The sequence below is a fragment of the Cryptosporidium ryanae genome (genome assembly GCF_009792415.1).
Source record: "Cryptosporidium ryanae isolate 45019 chromosome Unknown contig_21, whole genome shotgun sequence".
Lineage (NCBI taxonomy): Eukaryota > Apicomplexa > Conoidasida > Eucoccidiorida > Cryptosporidiidae > Cryptosporidium > Cryptosporidium ryanae.
The window spans coordinates 54,815-72,593 of NW_027125551.1; the positions used below are offsets into that span (position 1 = coordinate 54,815).

The 17,779-nt window shown below is 28.0% G+C and overlaps 8 protein-coding genes across 8 annotated transcripts; 4 read left to right on the plus strand and 4 right to left on the minus strand.

Annotated features, from left to right (window-relative positions):
- Positions 1 to 2: 2 nt before the first annotated feature.
- Positions 3 to 972, plus strand: FG386_001171 (uncharacterized protein; the record flags this gene model as incomplete). The annotated part of the gene is made up of 3 exons (XM_067340564.1): positions 3 to 9; positions 296 to 741; positions 808 to 972. 3 exons carry the CDS (start codon positions 3 to 5, stop codon positions 970 to 972), a joined length of 618 nt encoding a protein of 205 aa, XP_067196632.1.
- A 338-nt stretch (positions 973 to 1,310) lies between these two features.
- On the minus strand, positions 1,311 to 1,631 carry FG386_001172 (uncharacterized protein; the record flags this gene model as incomplete). Its single annotated transcript, XM_067340565.1, has 1 exon — positions 1,311 to 1,631. One exon carries the CDS (start codon positions 1,629 to 1,631, stop codon positions 1,311 to 1,313), a length of 321 nt encoding a protein of 106 aa, XP_067196633.1.
- Positions 1,632 to 1,677: 46 nt separating this feature from the next.
- FG386_001174 (uncharacterized protein) lies at positions 1,678 to 2,064 on the minus strand (the record flags this gene model as incomplete). Its single annotated transcript, XM_067340567.1, has 1 exon — positions 1,678 to 2,064. One exon carries the CDS (start codon positions 2,062 to 2,064, stop codon positions 1,678 to 1,680), a length of 387 nt encoding a protein of 128 aa, XP_067196635.1.
- A 2,204-nt stretch (positions 2,065 to 4,268) lies between these two features.
- Positions 4,269 to 7,160, plus strand: FG386_001175 (adapter-protein complex 1 gamma subunit (gamma adaptin); the record flags this gene model as incomplete). The annotated part of the gene is made up of 1 exon (XM_067340568.1): positions 4,269 to 7,160. One exon carries the CDS (start codon positions 4,269 to 4,271, stop codon positions 7,158 to 7,160), a length of 2,892 nt encoding a protein of 963 aa, XP_067196636.1.
- A 344-nt stretch (positions 7,161 to 7,504) lies between these two features.
- Positions 7,505 to 10,666, minus strand: FG386_001176 (Lhr1/Ski2 family RNA SFII helicase; the record flags this gene model as incomplete). Its single annotated transcript, XM_067340569.1, has 3 exons — positions 7,505 to 7,518; positions 7,558 to 10,449; positions 10,540 to 10,666. The coding sequence occupies 3 exons, from the start codon at positions 10,664 to 10,666 to the stop codon at positions 7,505 to 7,507; spliced, it is 3,033 nt and encodes a 1,010-aa protein (XP_067196637.1).
- Positions 10,667 to 11,092: 426 nt separating this feature from the next.
- FG386_001177 (uncharacterized protein) lies at positions 11,093 to 12,455 on the plus strand (the record flags this gene model as incomplete). Its single annotated transcript, XM_067340570.1, has 2 exons — positions 11,093 to 12,394; positions 12,438 to 12,455. The coding sequence occupies 2 exons, from the start codon at positions 11,093 to 11,095 to the stop codon at positions 12,453 to 12,455; spliced, it is 1,320 nt and encodes a 439-aa protein (XP_067196638.1).
- Positions 12,456 to 12,480: 25 nt separating this feature from the next.
- Positions 12,481 to 13,482, minus strand: FG386_001178 (uncharacterized protein; the record flags this gene model as incomplete). Its single annotated transcript, XM_067340571.1, has 1 exon — positions 12,481 to 13,482. One exon carries the CDS (start codon positions 13,480 to 13,482, stop codon positions 12,481 to 12,483), a length of 1,002 nt encoding a protein of 333 aa, XP_067196639.1.
- Positions 13,483 to 14,186: 704 nt separating this feature from the next.
- FG386_001179 (protein with RING finger domain at C-terminus) lies at positions 14,187 to 17,465 on the plus strand (the record flags this gene model as incomplete). The annotated part of the gene is made up of 1 exon (XM_067340572.1): positions 14,187 to 17,465. The coding sequence occupies one exon, from the start codon at positions 14,187 to 14,189 to the stop codon at positions 17,463 to 17,465; it is 3,279 nt and encodes a 1,092-aa protein (XP_067196640.1).
- Between the last annotated feature and the right edge of the window lie 314 nt (positions 17,466 to 17,779).

Sequence of the window (17,779 nt, forward strand, 5' to 3'; positions counted from 1 at the left end):
AAATGAAAGGTGTGTGATTTGATGTATAATATAGAAATTATAGACAAAAGGGGGATGTCTTGTTAATTCAAAATAAAATACTTATGAAAATATACTTATTAAAGTACCTTATCTATTTTTTTCCACTCTTATAATTCAGAGTACATTTTTCTCTTTATTTCAGTGAAATATAGATAATCGTTATTGTTATACTGGGATTGTTACAAATATAAATACAAGCAATACGTAATCTGAAAAAGTATAAATAATTAATGCTAACTTTTTTTCTTTTTTTTTTTTTAATAAACTATTATAGGTTCATATAGAAATACAAGTACAAACAGTAACAGAAGAAATCTGAGAAGCAATAACTTAAATACTTCAAGTTCAAGAAGATTTTCATTGAGTGGTGCGAGAAATAATGGTTTTTCTAAATCTAGTGTTTCTCGTGGTTTCGGAGGAAGAAGAATAAATAATTCTTATAGTAATTTAGGTAAAAGGAGAAATTCTTTAAGTAGAAATGAAAATAACAACAATTCTTTTTCTAAAAATTATAGAGAAAGAAGAAATAATAATTTACTTAAATTTAATAAAAATGGTTCATCTTTAACAAGAAGAAGAGATAATAACAATAGGTATAAGGGGAGTGGAGTTTCAACCAATTTTAGGAGAAGAGGGTCGTTTAATTCAAAATTTAGAGGCTCAAATAATAGACGTTATCAAAAAAACAAGAATTATAAAAAGATGACCGTTTCATCATTGGTAAGTTTTTTTTTGTATTTATTTAATTATTATAATGTTAATTAATTAATCAATATGCATATATAGGATGCTGCTTTAGATACATATATGGGCTCAGAAGTTTGTAAAGCAAGATTGGATTCACAACTAGATTCATATTTTTCTGGACAGAGTGCCAGTGAAGAAGTTGTGGCATCAGGAAGCGACTTAGCAATGAATATGGATGGAAATCAAGAATCTGTTATGATTTAATGAAAATAAATAACATTAATAAATGGAGTGGATATTTAGTGATCAATATTTTATTTCAATAAATGACTTATATTTTAATATGTATACTAACAACTTGATGTAATAAAACATTATTATCTTTTCTACAAATTTGTATAACTAAAAGCATAATAGATATAAAATAAAGATTAGATTAGGATAAACGTACAATTTAATATCAGATCAATATTGTTCGTTGGTGTATTATTGGTAAATAGTTTTAGAATCTTATTACTCATTGTTTTATTTGAATTACTATATTTACTACTCGTTTCCTTCATCATTTTTGGAAATATTGTTTCTTGAATATAGACGTGACTTTAGCTATGAATATCTTGACAATCGCTTAGGCTTTGGTTGAGGTGATCACTACCCTCATTATTCAATCTATACTTTTGTTTTTGATCATAATCTTCAGTATTTAGGCTAAAATCATGTTTGTGATTATGGTTATCATTATAATTCTGTCTCTTTTGATTAACCCTTTCTAATTCATTACTTTTGCACTCTTCTGTATTGTCAAAATGAACTGTCTCCTTATAAAAGTCAGGTACGTCTTCTTCAGTAATTTCACTTTCATTTATTTCTCTATACTTTTTCTCAGAATTATATCCGTTTTTTAGAGAACTCTCATTCCGCATTGAAATAATAACCTAAGTTAAAAATAAAATGCGTATTATATATATTTTATTTTATTGAATATACTTGTAATATTAAACTCACATCTTTAATAATAATATTGCGTATAGCATTAAAATATCTTTGCCAAAATATTTCTTCAGACATTCTACTAGGTACAAGTTGGTATCTAATATCATTTAGTTCTTTTATTTGCATTAATAAAGCACCTGCCCATTCTGCAAATGCAAAGTTACAATTCGGCGAGTCCTCATCTAAAGAGAAGTTTTCTATTATAGATACTGGACAGTTTGAAAGAAAGATATGTTTATTTAATGTAAGACCTTCTACTTTCTCTTTTATGCTTTTATAATTCCACTTTAATACAGTATTTGTAGGTAGTTCTTCACTAGACCATTGAACTATGTGAAACCATGGAAAAACATTATCTTGCATTGTTTCTAAAGTAAAATATTGATATTTAAAAAGATAATAGAAAAAAAAGGTAAATATATAGACAAATAAATATAAAATATAAACTTACCGTCAAAGTCTTTCATCTCAAGTTCCATAACTTCTGTTAAATCTTCAACACTTTCTACAATACCCATTATTAATATTTAAAAATATACTTGTTTATTACTTTTAATTCTATATTTCTGTAACCTATAATCTCCTATTTCTCAATAATATGTAATAACAACAAATTATGCAATACGTATTAATTTACATGCAGAATATAAACCCAGGTGTTAATACACATATAAATGTATTTTATCTACATTAAAATCATTTAACCCATATAAAATAACTCCTGTAACATAATATTAATAGTGGGTTGTTATCAACATTAACCTCAGTTAGATTTTTGTCAGTGAATACCCTGTATTTTATCCTTAGATATAGCAATAATATAGTGATATAAAACAGTTATAATAAAGCAAATTAATATGTAACGAAATAGTGAAAATACAATGACCCTGTATTTTATTCTTTATTATCAAATAAAATTATTATGCAAAATGTTATCTACACAATTTCTACCGCCTTTAGTGCTTAGAAAGCCCAACATACAAAAAAAAAAGATAAATATTTACATTTAAGAAATAAAAAAACACTTTTAATAGAGTTTGTAAAACATAAAAGTGACAAACAGAAGCGATGTATGTTATAAATGACAAAGATAAGGACAATTGGGATTGTGCTCGTTAGTTTATAAACAGAAAATGCAAAGCAATAGTAAAAATGCAGCAATTAACATTACCTTATTCTTATTGTATTTTATTTGAGTAGTTTAACATTTTATTAGAATTATTTTTTCCCACAAAAACACACTTGAGTAAACTTAAACAGTGAAAAAGCGGGTCTTGTTTCTTTCTCATTAACAAACGAAACTTTGAGTTTATTTTAAAAATTTCCTGTTTGATTTAAAGCAGTAGAAAATAAATATTAAATTATCTTCGTGATACATATTTATAAAACAAAACATTAATTAACAAAATAAATATGATTGATCCAAGTAAGTATTTTTTGTTGTGTGGAATTAAGCTTAGACCAGTATATCTAATCTTTCCTAATTCATATATATTCACTTTTAGTCTATACTATCTCCATATTTTTGATTTTATGTTTTATTCTTGTGATAACATACATTATTTATGTGAATGCATTGTTAAACGAAAGAGGCTCCAACAAGAAGGTCAAGAGAGTAAGTTAAGTTAAACCACCAAATAAGTAATTTATAATAAACAAATATCTCATTTACTCATTTTATACAAAATGTTGCGAAACAAACAGAAACCAAGGAGAAAGGACAGAGAGTATTGGAGCATTGACGATTAGATGGCGACGTCATGAATCAGAATTCTGAATTTAAATATCAATCGAAGCGAATACACGGATTTAAAATAAATTTCTACACTTAATTCACAATGGTTGTGGGAAAAGAAGGCATGATGTCAGTGCAAAATTCCTGTTGTTTAAACATGCTGAATCTATGTACAACACGTTGCTTGATTAATTGGTTCAAGAATCTGAAATAAACGTCACACAGATGAATTCCTAAAAAAAGGAAAAAGTAACCTAGTCTCGTTAAACTGGAGACTGAAAATGATTAAACAAGTACATTTTAGCACCTTTAATTCCCCCTCAGTGTTCACAAGATTTGAAGTCCTACACCTAATTATAGCGTCCCACATTTACATACATCTAGATCTATTAACTGATTTTTTAAAACTTGTGATTTCCATTGTGTTCTGCCACTCTGTCTTTATTTTGTCCTTACTTGTCGTAAATAAACAAACTACCCTATACACATGCACATGGATTTTTATTTTTTTATCCACAATAGAAATAAACTTAATGTCTCAAGATCGCATTTCCCGCCAGGTATCGTATTATGGAAATAAAAAAATTTAAAATAGTGAGGATAAAATAAAAAGCCGTTAGGTTAGCAGTGAAATAATATCAAAGTATTTCCTTCGTAAGAGGTAAATAGAGTTAGTTTCTTATAATTTCACCGCCTGGAGTGTAGTAAGGAGGGGAGTAAGATAACTGGGTTTACATATTGTTCACGCGAATTTACTCAAGCTTTCGCCCATTAAAATTGTATTTGCATGTGATAATATTCTATTTACCGTTTCTGTTGTAACTTGTCATAAATGTCCATTAAACTACGCGAACTAATAAGACAAGTTAGGAGTTGTAAGACAGCAGCAGAGGAAAGATCACTAATATTCAAGGAGTGTGCGCAAATAAGAGCATGTTTCAAGGAAGATGAGAGCCAATATAAACAAAGAAATATCGCAAAGCTGCTTTTTATACATATGCTTGGGTATCCAAGCCAATTTGGTCAAGTTGAATGCTTAAAGTTGATAGCGAGCAATAAATTTTCTGAAAAAAGGATAGGGTACTTGGCAATATGTCAGCTGCTGGACGAGGATTCTGATATATTATTATTGGCAACAAATAGCATTAAAAACGATCTAAACCACTCAAATCAATACATAAATGGCCTGGCGTTATCGGCAATAGCGAATACAGCACCAAAGGAAATGTGTAGAGCAGTATTTAGAGAAGTATGCGAGCTGTTAATGGTCGGTAATCCATTTATTAAAAAAAGAGCACTGCTTGCGTCTGTAAATATAGTTAGGGTATTAGATGACGTTGAAATCGAGCCATTTATAAATTGCATGCCCTCTTTGTTGGAAGACAAGCACCATGCAGTAATATTAGGTACATGCCATTTGATGAGTTCTATAATAGAACACCACAAAGAGTATATAGAATTTCTAAGGCCGTTTTTGCCAATACTAATAAAAACACTCAATTCAATAAGCATGGCTGGTTATTTAAATTCAATTGAATACGAAAGTGGCGGAGTTACTGATCAATTTCTGCAAGTACATATATTAATTGTCATTGGGAACTTAAAAACAATAGTTGATGACACTATTAAGGAAAGTTTATGTGCAATGCTAGCTCAGTTACTTACAAATACAGACCACTCTAAGAACGGAGGTAATTCAATATTATACGAATGCGTGAGAACCATTATTAAGCTTCTTCCTTATGTTAACGAGGATGTACTTTATATGCTTGCTGTGAACACAGTTACTAAATTTCTACAGAATACTGACTTAAACATCAAATTCGTGGCTCTTGGCTTACTTGAAAATATGAAAGACTTTCCCAACAACACAACTAACGCTGGATTTGGTGATGGTAATAATGAAGGCTCTAATAAAAACGCCAATGCTAATTCAAATGATACTAGTAGTGACGCAAACAAAGGCAATTTTAGTGAAGAACCAAAGGATAGTGAATTGGCACCGCATCACAAACTGATATTGGATTGTTTGAAGGATTCGGATTCGTCAATTAAGTTTAGAGCCCTCAAAGTGTTGTTTTCAATAATAAATGAGGGTAATATCAAAGTATTTATAAAAGACCTACTTAATGTATTGCTGGTATCTACCGAGTCTGACCACATTGATTTTTCTACAGAGCTATCTACTGGAATGTGTATGGCCATCAGAAAGTGCAAAAACATCAATCCAAAGTGGTTTATTGATACATATATCAAACTGTTCTGTTTGGCTGGAAATATCATTAGGGAAGAAGAAAGGGACAATTTTATCTCTTATTTGACCTCACTAAGTGATTCAAATTTACATTCATATACTGTTAAAAAGTTGTACTTGTCTTTAATCAATAGAATGGATCAAGTACTGCTTATACAAGTTACCATATGGGCTTTGGGAGAATATTCCCAATACCTGTTCAGTAATAACAATAGCAACAGTAATTCTGAGTTTAATATAGATTCTTCTGAAATAGATATATCGGAAACTAGCGTGTTAAATCTGATTGAAGAAATATTAATTAAAAACACAATGGAGTTAAACAGTCATAATTGCTCGCTTTCGATATTTAACAATAACTATTACGTTGACTACTCAAATCCAATTTATGGTGTTGGTGTTTATACTTCAGTAAATACAATTGAGACCACCATTAACTTCAGTATGGTTGCTCTCGTTAAATCCAGTATTCGTCTAAATTCACAAAAAGACAGAATTTCACAGCTTATAAAATCACAAATTAACTCCACCAACATAGAAATACAACAAAGAGCCATTGAATTTCTTCAAATAATGAATAGTAACTGGGATTCTAACAGAAAGCACATTTTGAACCCTCTTCCTGTCTTTGACCTCTCGAATCTTATTTCAAATGAAACCAGATCAAACAGTTTCAATAATATTACTGTCCATAGTGCTTCGAATAACAAAAATGACAGTGCTTACGGTGATGGCTTGTTTGTAACTGATTTGTTGGATCTCGATTCCTCCAATAATAATAATGCTGCTTGTGACGGTATTGGTAGTATTCACAATAACAGCAGTAGCAATAGAAATGATTGCTTCAATTCTGTTGGTAATGATAACTCTAACAACAAAATTTCCAACAGTAACATTATAGATTTGTTTGACGAGATTGACAACGGGAAGTCATCCAAAAACGTTGGACTTAATAACAACTTCAACAATAACCTTATTAATATTGGTGAAGACTTGAATGCGAACAATAGCAGAATAAGTCCAAAAAAAACTTCTAGTTCTCCCTTTGAAGATCTACTTGACTTTAGCAACATTAATAATCCAGATGGCAATGTAAAAGGCACTGATGTTGGTGAAACAATTACCATTTATAAGAACAATGATGTTAGAATAGATATTGATATCAGTAAGAATAAATATGATGACAAACAAGTAAACATTATCGCCAAGTACTATAATCTAACTAATCTTGAAATCAGCAACTTTAAGTTAGAAATATCCATCCCGAAATACCTTAATATTCATTTAGAGAATGCTTCTGCAAATTTATTACTGCCGAATAATGGCTCAAATCCAGTCACTCAAAATGTTAGAATAAATAAAAACGACTCCAGCGACATTATATTGATGAAACTGAGAATAAAATATATTATGAATGGCAACCAAGTAGTAGAATATTCAAATGTGAACAATATTCCAAGTAAATACTAGAATCAACGCGCAAACTTATATATTTATTACCTATAGCTGTTTTATGTTTTGAATATATACATATTTTCCAATATCGCAATTGTAGTCTGCTTGTTTATGTATTTATTGTTTTTTATGCATGTGTAAAGTAAAAAGCCACAATTTAAACATCCATTATTGCATTTGCAATTTTTAATGTCATGGTAAATATTTATCAATATATATTCTATTATTCTTGTTTCTGTTTTGTCAATCTGGTTTAGTAGTTGATTCAAATAACCGTTTCCCCCTTTCTTATTTTCATATAGTAATAAAGATAGTTCGTCGTACTCTCTGTCTTTTAGTTTCGATACATTAACTTTAAATTAAATAGTATTAACTATTAATTTTTGATTAATTTGTTTTGATTAAAACTTACTATCTGGACATTCACAAGATATATCATTTATGTTGCAATATATATACTTGGGCAAGCTATTGATAATATTATGTATAATACCGTGTATTCCTATATTTAAGTACTCTAGCTCAAACTTTTTTTTTAATTTTAATTGAATTTTCATCCCGAATGTACTAAATGAATATATTAGTGGATTTTGTATGTACTTCTCTTCCGTAAATAACCAATCACCATTCACGTATTCATATATTGTGTACGAATATATATCGTATGTTACTTTCGCTCCTGTTATGTAAACGCTCATATCTAATAACTTTTCATTTTGAATTTGGTATTTTTCTCCATTTCCTTGCATTAATACTGATACTTCTCCACTGGATACTGTTTTTTGCTTCAATCTTTTATCGCCATTCCCGATTTTAACTAGTAATCCTGAACAATAGAAATGAGATGGAACAAAAAAATTATGCTTAATTATACACTCACCTTTTCTTAGATTTAAATCTATAGACTTTGTATTGTATAAAACTCCGTTTATAGAATATATTGATTCCGGATAAATAAACCTAATACAATTAGATATTGGAATGCTATCTATTGGATTTGTTTGGTCTTCATAACTATATATCAGTATTGTTGTATCACTATCTCTAATGTCCAAGTTTCGATATGCATCCTTTACATCACTTAAAATCAATTGGTTGTTCTCTAAAGTACCATCAAAATACAAATTAAGAAGAGACATGTAATTATTATTGGTTTTTGATGCATCTTCATTCATTGTTTTGTTTTTTATTCTATTCCAATTGTAATACCAGTATGCATTCTCCAACTCCTTGTGAATAATGCACATGTCATTAGTAACACACGTTACTACATTTCTATTGTATAAGAATAACATTAATTCGCCTACGTAATAGTTATAGTCGTTGTTATCGCTCATTTTCATTATTTCTAAATCCCTTGATATGTTTATGTTTTTATAAGATTCAACCATTAGACATATAAGATGCAGTATTAACAAGTATGGATTCCTTAAATTAATTACACAAGAATCATATTTTCTGTTTAGTAACTGGTCGCTGTGACAGCTTATATAGTTATCCAATTCATTATTCTCGTTTAATAACAATATTTTTAAACTTTTAATAGTTTTTTCTCTACCACACCTTCCAAATTGTTGTACGAGTCTATTTATTGACCCCGGGTATCCATAAACCAACACTGTATCAAAGTATTTCACATCTATTCCCAATTCCAATGCTACGGTACATACAACTATTCTGACACCCCTGCTAAATATTAAATTTTCAAGTTTTTTTCTTTCTGTTTTAGATATACCACCTCTATATATCTGTATATCGTTCTCATAGTCCAAACCTAATTGATTACTCTCCATTTTTAGTCTTCTCAATGTTATAGTCAATTCCCTTTTTATGTTCTCAACAGCTTTTCTTGACGAACAAAATACTATTAACCTTCTCTTTAAATAATACAATTCCAATATAATATTTATGCACTCATTGTAACTTTTATATTTCTTCATCATATCATTATTATTTGAATTCTTATTTGTATCCCATATTATTGTTGTAGATTCTGATTTATAACTTGTATCCTTATCTACTAATTTTACATCCCCTATATCTATGCCAGTTATGTTTTTAAAATGTTCATGTGGATTTAATATTGTTGCTGTACATACTATATATTTAATAACTTCATTGTTATTATTGTATTTAAGTAATTCATTCTTTTCTCTATAATAATGTATACCTCTTTTTAACCTTCTTAATATATAACTTGCATTTAAACCAAAATTTCCCGTGTAAACATGTGCTTCATCTATAACTATTAATCTTAATCTATTGTAAACATATTTTGATATAAGTTCTATGTTCCAGTGTATAAAATCTATATTCGTTAATATTAAATTACTGTTTGACAATATTTCCTTTCTTTCACTTACATTTGTATCACCGTCTAATTTATTCACCAATACTTGTCTATCCTTTACTCTCATACAACTCAAAATACTATTTATTTTATTTAATTGGTCCTCGGATAATGCTTTTGTTGGAAATATAAATAACGTCAGATGGTCAATATCAGTCAGTATATACTGTAACGAAGGTATTATATAACACATGGATTTTCCACTACATGTACTTGTTGTTATCATAACATTCATATCTTCATCTAATATTCCCTTTATCGCTTCGCTTTGATGACAATAAAATTTAAATTTTTCAATCCCAATACTGCTCATATATTTGTCCAACATTTCCATTATTTCTGGTTTTATTATACTGTAAATTTTGTCTTCCTCTGTGCAATATATTGTTTCCTTTGGTTCTTCGTATTTTTTATTTATTATACCCCCTTTTAATATAATACTTTTTGTGATTACTTCCAATATATTTTCAACGTTCATTTCACCTTCATTTACCTTCATTACATTTATCAATTCGTTTATTCTTTTTATTATAACATCTTCATAACTCTTTTCCGTGATGTTTAATTCTTTAAATTTTTTGTTCTCTTCCTTTTCATTTATGGTTCCATTTATGATATTTTTAAAACTCTCAATTATTTTATCTATGTCAATCTTACTCAGTTTTCTTTCATTGATGAATTTAAACGTATAATTCGCTATATTATTTTCGTTTATACCATTATCTAGGGTTATTTTACTTAAATTTGCACCATTAACATCGCTCTCCACTATCCTTGTCAAAACTATATTTTCTTTTAGGAACAACAACAATGTATTTAGATCTTCCAAGTATTCCACTCCATGAATTCCCGGACACCTACCTAGTTTATATAGACATTTACCTGAAATTCCGCATAATAGTGATGAAAGTCTGATCGTTTTCTGACCCTTTTCATACAATTTATTGTAAACAACTAATTATCACTCATTTTTAATATAAAATTTATAAGAAAAATAAACATTTAAATTTATAATTTATGAATTTAAATATGGTATTTACTTACCTAGTAATTTCCTTAATAGTTCAATTAGTCTGATACTTCTGAATAATTTATTTTTATAAAAAATCAGTTTCTCATCATGGTATTTATATTCTGTATATTGTTCGTTAACTTTCTGTTTTTTTGACATTCTACCTAACTTTAAATTGGAATGTATTCTCGAGTTAAGGTGAAGAATATACTAATCAATACAGAAAAGATAAAACAATTTGAATATTTCTGATACTATGTTTTATTATTTATTTAAAACATTTTTAAATCTACAAGTATAAAAAATAAATTTATAAATTAATACCGGTATTTTCATAAATGACCCAAGCTAATTTTAATTATTGCATGTAAAATAAATACCGGTATTATATTTTTTGTCCACTTGGCGGAATAATAAAATTTGCATTATATTTTGAAATTTAAAACATGGATATATTAGTTAGGAATATTATTGCTAATAAAAGGGAGATTAATATAAGGCTTTCTAATTATTGATGAAAAATAGCGAAACTTGTATATTTATCTGTGATACATAAGTGACGGAGAGCTTTTAGAAAACAAAGTTATGAATGACTACTTTAATCAGGGTATAGAACACATTAATAATAGAATAACGAAATGTGAGCGTGAAATAAGTGAGCTAGCTAACAAGACTCAATTATTGGTGACAAAAAAATCTGAATTAGAACGAGAAATCAGGATGATAGACGGTTTTTGCGATAGTCTAACAGAAATATATGAATTATTACATAATGTTTCCAAGTTTCACGATAAGAATTATTCAACGTTGAAGTATATATTTACAAGTAGATTGAAGAGAGTTAACATTGAATATTCAGATAGAAAGAGGGAGATGTTAAGTAAAAATAATACATTTTTGAGCGAGAGTGAGATTACAAAGGATTACACTAGAAACAGAAATTTGATTATAAAAGAACTTATTAATAGTTTATCCGGAAAAATTACCGAAATAGATAGACTATTGTCAAGTGTCAATAATATTAACGATATAGACCGTAATTATTATCTTAAAATAACTAAAAGTGATAGATTAATAAAAATATTGGTTTGTTATATTTATATCAATTTAATCCTGTGGGATCCATTTTGTAAAAACCAAATTAGCCTAAATGAATTTATTAAAAGTTACAATTTTTTGGATGGTGGAGATAGTCTTATTGGTACCTGCAAATTTGAGGTCTTGTTTAATTGGACTTCCCTGTTAAAAGAAATCAATTTCAAAAAAGGCGTTTTGTTCGATATTAAAAGCAAAATTAACTCCATGTATATTAATGAGTATATTTTTGAGATATTAAATAATTATTGGTATCCAGTAAATGTGTTTGAGACGGATAACTTAATAAATTCAATTATTTGTTTTAAAAAAAACTTAAATTTGGTAATAGATAAATACAAACCGACAATGATTGATAAATATTACTATTTCTTAGATATCATTAAATCTAATTACTATAAAAATAATATTTACGATGAATATCAGTTTATATATAATTTACTAAATTGGTTTTTTTCGTTTCATATTTTTATAAATAAGTTCGAAATTGAGGATAGTTTAAAGGAACAACTTATAAACAAGACAAAAAACATAATTTTAGAATTGATTCAATTGGATAATAAAGATACTAATACACAAAATTCGATAGGTTTACTCTCAAATATCAAAATAAACGTATATAAACTAGTAAATTTGTTTAGTAAAGTGAATCACAGCAAACAAGAGTTATCGAACTCAATATTAGAAGTGATAAGATGTAACGAAGGGGTTTTTCCCAAGTTAAATCCAATTAATATGAATTACATTTATGACACTATTTATCGCAATTTTATCGATTATAACATTAATTATGTAAATTCATACTACGGTATTTGTGATATCATTCTAAATTTAGTGCAAAATAAAACAGTAATAAGTGATATAATGAAAATTACTATTTAACTATTCATTAAATTACTTATACGTTTACAAATCATGTCATACACTTCCTTTGAAGATATTACGTCCATAACAACATCTGCAATCTCTTTAGAAGAAATAATCTTTTTCTCTTTCTTAGATGTTACCTTTTTGGTATCTGAATCTCCCTTTTTTCCTAGAATACCCTGAAAATGTAACAATCTTTTTAATGGATCAGAAGGAATTTCATTGCCACAATTGTTAATATCACTTTCACCATCACCATTATTATCTTTGCTGTTATTTATTTTTTGCATGGTGTTCTTACCACTACTTGAATTTGTGTTTATATTCTTGTTTTTGTTAGTTTTTTTACTTTTTTCTACATTTTCTGTGTTATTTTCAACTTGACTTTTCTCAGAGTTGGTCGTTTTCGAATTTATAGTATCATTTAAAACATTATCATTGTTTATCTGAACATTCTTATTTAAAAATCCAAGGATTGTTTTTCTTGCATCATCATTATAAAATATTTCTTGTTCTGGTTTAAATATAGAAGAAGTAGACATTTTTTGTAGATACTTTGAATTATTTCCATTGTCTATGCTTTTCTCAGTAAAATTTGATATTATTCTTCTTAATTCAGTTTCAATAAATTTTCTCTCTTCTACATCATAGAACCATAAACAGGACACAACGGAATTGTTGTTATTTGTAATTTTATAAAATAAAAAGTGTGTTTCGGCACTTATTTCCCATTCTCCAGAAATTCCCAAAATTAGATTTTCCGGATTTTTCTGATTTAACACGATAAGTTGATACTTTGGCTCAATTTTTCTTTTAACAATGTGCAAAAAACCCTCAACATCACCCCTTATCCACTTTTGACTGTTTGGATCCATTACATATACACTTACAAAACTAGAGTGAGCTATTATTTCATTTATGCTGTCATCATGACGTCTTAATAATTGCAAATTGAGTCTCTTTCTTTCCTCTTCAAATGAATCTTTTATATTATCGAATCTATAAACACTCATTTCTGGTAATTAATTAAACTATTTTACTTGTTTAACTTAAATATATCCCATAAATATCCCGATATTCCCTAATAATATGTTCTTCACCTTTAAATAACATCCAACTATACTTTAAGGACGATTTAAAGGTGTTGATACATATAAACCTGTGGAATCACGTTGCTATTATATATTTTCTTTAATATTTATTACCTCTTATTTTAATTATCTGGTTTCTTACTTGGAACTTAACCTATTCATTTGCAACTTTTCTATATAAAATGTGTTCCGCCATACTCTTAAGGCGCCAAATGTTATTTCTCATCCCATGTCACAAAACTGCATAGAAATGCTTCCCAGTGTATTTTATATTTATACCACAAGAAAGAAAGGCGTAACTGTTATCTTAATTCAATGTTTTTTGATGTTACAAATTATATTTATATGGACAATGTTTAAACTTATTTTAACATTAATTTTTCGTTGTCAATGCTACATGCATGCAATGGTTAGTAATAACAATTTTTAAATGAATTGCATGTGTTCGTATTGTTTCATTATTCAGGCAAAGATTAATAAGGGAATGAATAGCAGTAAAATGGGTTTATTTAAATGGAATAGCCGCAAAGCATTAAAGGTATAGATCGTGGGTGTTAGTAGTTTTCCTGCTTTAACTTGAATCAATTTAAGGTGTATTAAATGTCACATTTAACTGATAGCTTGAAATGTACTATAGAATAAAAGTTGAAGATGGAGAATTTAGCGAAAAGGACGAACACAGTAAGGAACTTGTAACTATTAAGTATAAGTTTCACAAGGAATTGTTTGAACTACTTGTTGATTATGATGTATCATGCATAGATATTAGTGGTTCGTATATAATAATAGCAACTGCGGAAAATGAGCTATTTGTGTTTAATAATTACGGGACCTATGGACAAATAAATAACTTTAGATTGAAAAAAAGATTTTATTTCACAAAAAAGCTTATATACAACGAAAGAGACCACAGAATTCATATACTTGGAAACAAGAGTAAATACGAGATATATTATTTTTCGTTAAACAGTAATTGCGAAGACACAACAGATTTAAAACCAATATATGACGAGGAAAATGTATTTGATATGTTTGTAAACAAAAAGTCAAGACAAAGCTTGCTAATTAAAAAAAATGGTGATTTTAAGTTGCTGAATAATGAGGATAACAAAAGCAGATTACTAATTAGGTTGAGAAACACTGATTTGATAAATAGTAAAATCAATTTAATATGGACAAAAGACGATAGTTACATTATTTGGTGCATTAATTTTGAGCTATTTGTCTATGATCTAAATTACGACGATGTAATTATAAAATTAAACCTAAGTGGAGTGATCAAGATAGATCAAGGTCTGAAGTATTGCGACATAAATCTATACTGCATGTTTGAAAATGTTTATATATTGGTTAGTAATGTGATATATTTACTTGAAATAAAAAAGGATAGTGAATATGAGATGGTAAACTGCCAATACAATAATACTGATTTTCTGTACAATAAAGCTTTTTTAAACAATATCGAAAATTCAGTACAATATAATTTAAAGTTGGTATATAAATTAGACGACTCATATTCAATAGTTGATGTATCAAAAATAAGTATAGATCCGTTTAATTTAAAGTATACATGCGTGATTGCAACATTGGTAAATTCGAAAGATCAGTTGAGCGTTTTTACGTTTGACTTTCTGTTCAGAATTGTTAAACACGACAAAATATACTGTAAAAAGTATAATTACTATTTAAAAGATGATGATATTAACAAGGGTAATAGTGAAAAGTTATTTATCAACAAAGAGTATGTAAATTTACTGTCATATGAAAACAAACCTAAATTCTTGAAAATAGGAAAAAGTCAACTTCTGATTCATAAAAACAAAAATAAGTCTTATTTGATTGTGGATTATAGCTCTCAACAGGAATTACTTTTGAGTAGAATAAAAAGTGATGAATTATCGAGTAATATATTTGGTTTGCTTGATGCTAAAGTATCAAAGGAGTTCCAGATATATCTTATTATTAAGTATATAAATACAGAGAAAGAGAAGGTTTCATTTGACTTGTTGGACTATATTCTAACAAAGTATTCTATTATAGAAAACGGTACAAATGAATTTGATATTTATGTTGACATATTTAATTATTATGGAGTGCTATCAGAATTTATTCAGTATGTAAAAAGATCCAACTACTTTCTGGAGTTGTATACAAGTATAAAAGACGTTAATTGGCATGTTAATTTCTTAAAATTAGTTTTAAAAAAGGACCCCAGTTTATTCTACTATGTGATTAAAAGTTTTCCAATTAAAGAGACATTGTTGAATTACAACAAGGAAAAAGAGATCTTTCTTAACTTAATCAATTATATGGAAAACAAAAACTGTAACTTGAAGAGATACATTAAATGTACTTGCGTCTATAAGAATAAAAACGCGAGTAAAACGCCTCAGGTGGGTAATGATGGTGGAGATATAAATGGAAATGAATATTACTTTTATTTGAGCTACATCGCTTTATTGTTACGAATTAAAACAGGACTGGATAAATTGATAAAGTATTGCTTCCATTTAATGAGCGATTATCCATCAACAGAGTTAATTCAGAGTGTAGCATTGGACTATTTTATAAGCTTAAGCGAGAATGAGTTGATTAATATAAAAGAATTTATCATGAACAGTGTGTACTGTATATTAAACACAGATAACAAACTCATTGTGGAGAGAGTGCTTTTGAATAACATTGCAAATGAATGCGAACGCTACTATAAAGTGTTAAATGCAAGTGAGTATTATTCTTTTATATTCATGAAGCACCTGAGATATTACTACAACAAGCATAAGAAAAAATACAACAATATAGAAGGCAATTTAAATATGAAATTACTGAATCAGAATGGAAGTAATATTAATTTTGAAGAGTTAGAAAATTTTCAGAAGAAAAACATGTTAAAAACAGTAGAATTGCACTTGAGTAATTCAAGTCATTTACTACTTGATTATATTTTAGAGAATTCTGGCCTAATTAACCACGAGCTCGCATTAAAATTAATGAACGACTATATTACTAAACATAAAAATGAATACGATAATGAATATTTTTGCATTGTTATAGAGGCAAAGTCAATTATTTTGTATTTGATGGGAAAAAAAATAGATGCATTTAATCTACTAATTGAAAATGGAAATGTTTACGGTTGTTTATCATTAATATTGAGTTTTAATGCATGTAGCGATAATATATTCGTTTCAATGGTGAGAATAGTTATTGAACATAATGATAATGAATGCATTCAGGATTTGTTGTATTGGTATTATTACTTTATAGATAATCCTATAGGAGAGTTGCTATCCCATAATAAGGAGTATTTAAAGGGTCTTGTATTTACGAAAAGTGATTATTATTATAATGTAATCAATAAATTGGACTCAAAAAAAAACACAAATAGTTGTTGCTTTTGGCACAGTATACCTTTTAATTTGGATTATATTCAAAAAATTAACTTTGATGCTATAGCGAATGACTTTAATATAATAATTGAAAGTAGAAAAAACAAAGCAGGTGATAACGTTGATTCAAGTGGTAATGTTGTTTCAAAAAGGACTGTTCATGAGGATTATCTTAAGTCACAACTGAACTTGTCTTCAATCTACTGGAACTATTATGATGAGATATTCAACAGTCAAATATACGATTACGCAGATAACATATCGAAAGCAAATATAATTAATGTTAAAAATGAAAAATGTTCACTATGCAATTTAAAGTTGTTCTACCATGAAAACGATAAGGTTTGTAATAAAGTTATAGTTCACCACTGCAGCCATAATTACCATCACGAGTGTTTGGTTAAAATATCTCATTTAAACGAAAAAAGCAGAAAATTCAAGGTGAATATTGAAAATAGCATTTCAAAAAACTATTTCAGGTGCATTATTTGTCGATTTAACGGAGTGAATGGATGAAATATAGTGTTCAAATGAGTAATATGGTATGCTTCACTCTTTGATATAAAGCGAACTCGTTAACCTCCAGCTTGGTTTTATTATTTTTCAATCAGAGTCATCAGTATGTGTACTATTCGCTTCATATGAGCAATGGTTGAAACAGACAAAGCTAAAATATTCAGAAACCTTTATTGAATATGTATAATAGATTTTACTTCAATACTATTTGTACCATTGAATTAATTGAATATTTGCATGCACAAAAAAATGTGCATGCAAAAAGTAAGCAGACACAAAAAAAATGCAGGCAACATAAAAAAAAATAACGCATG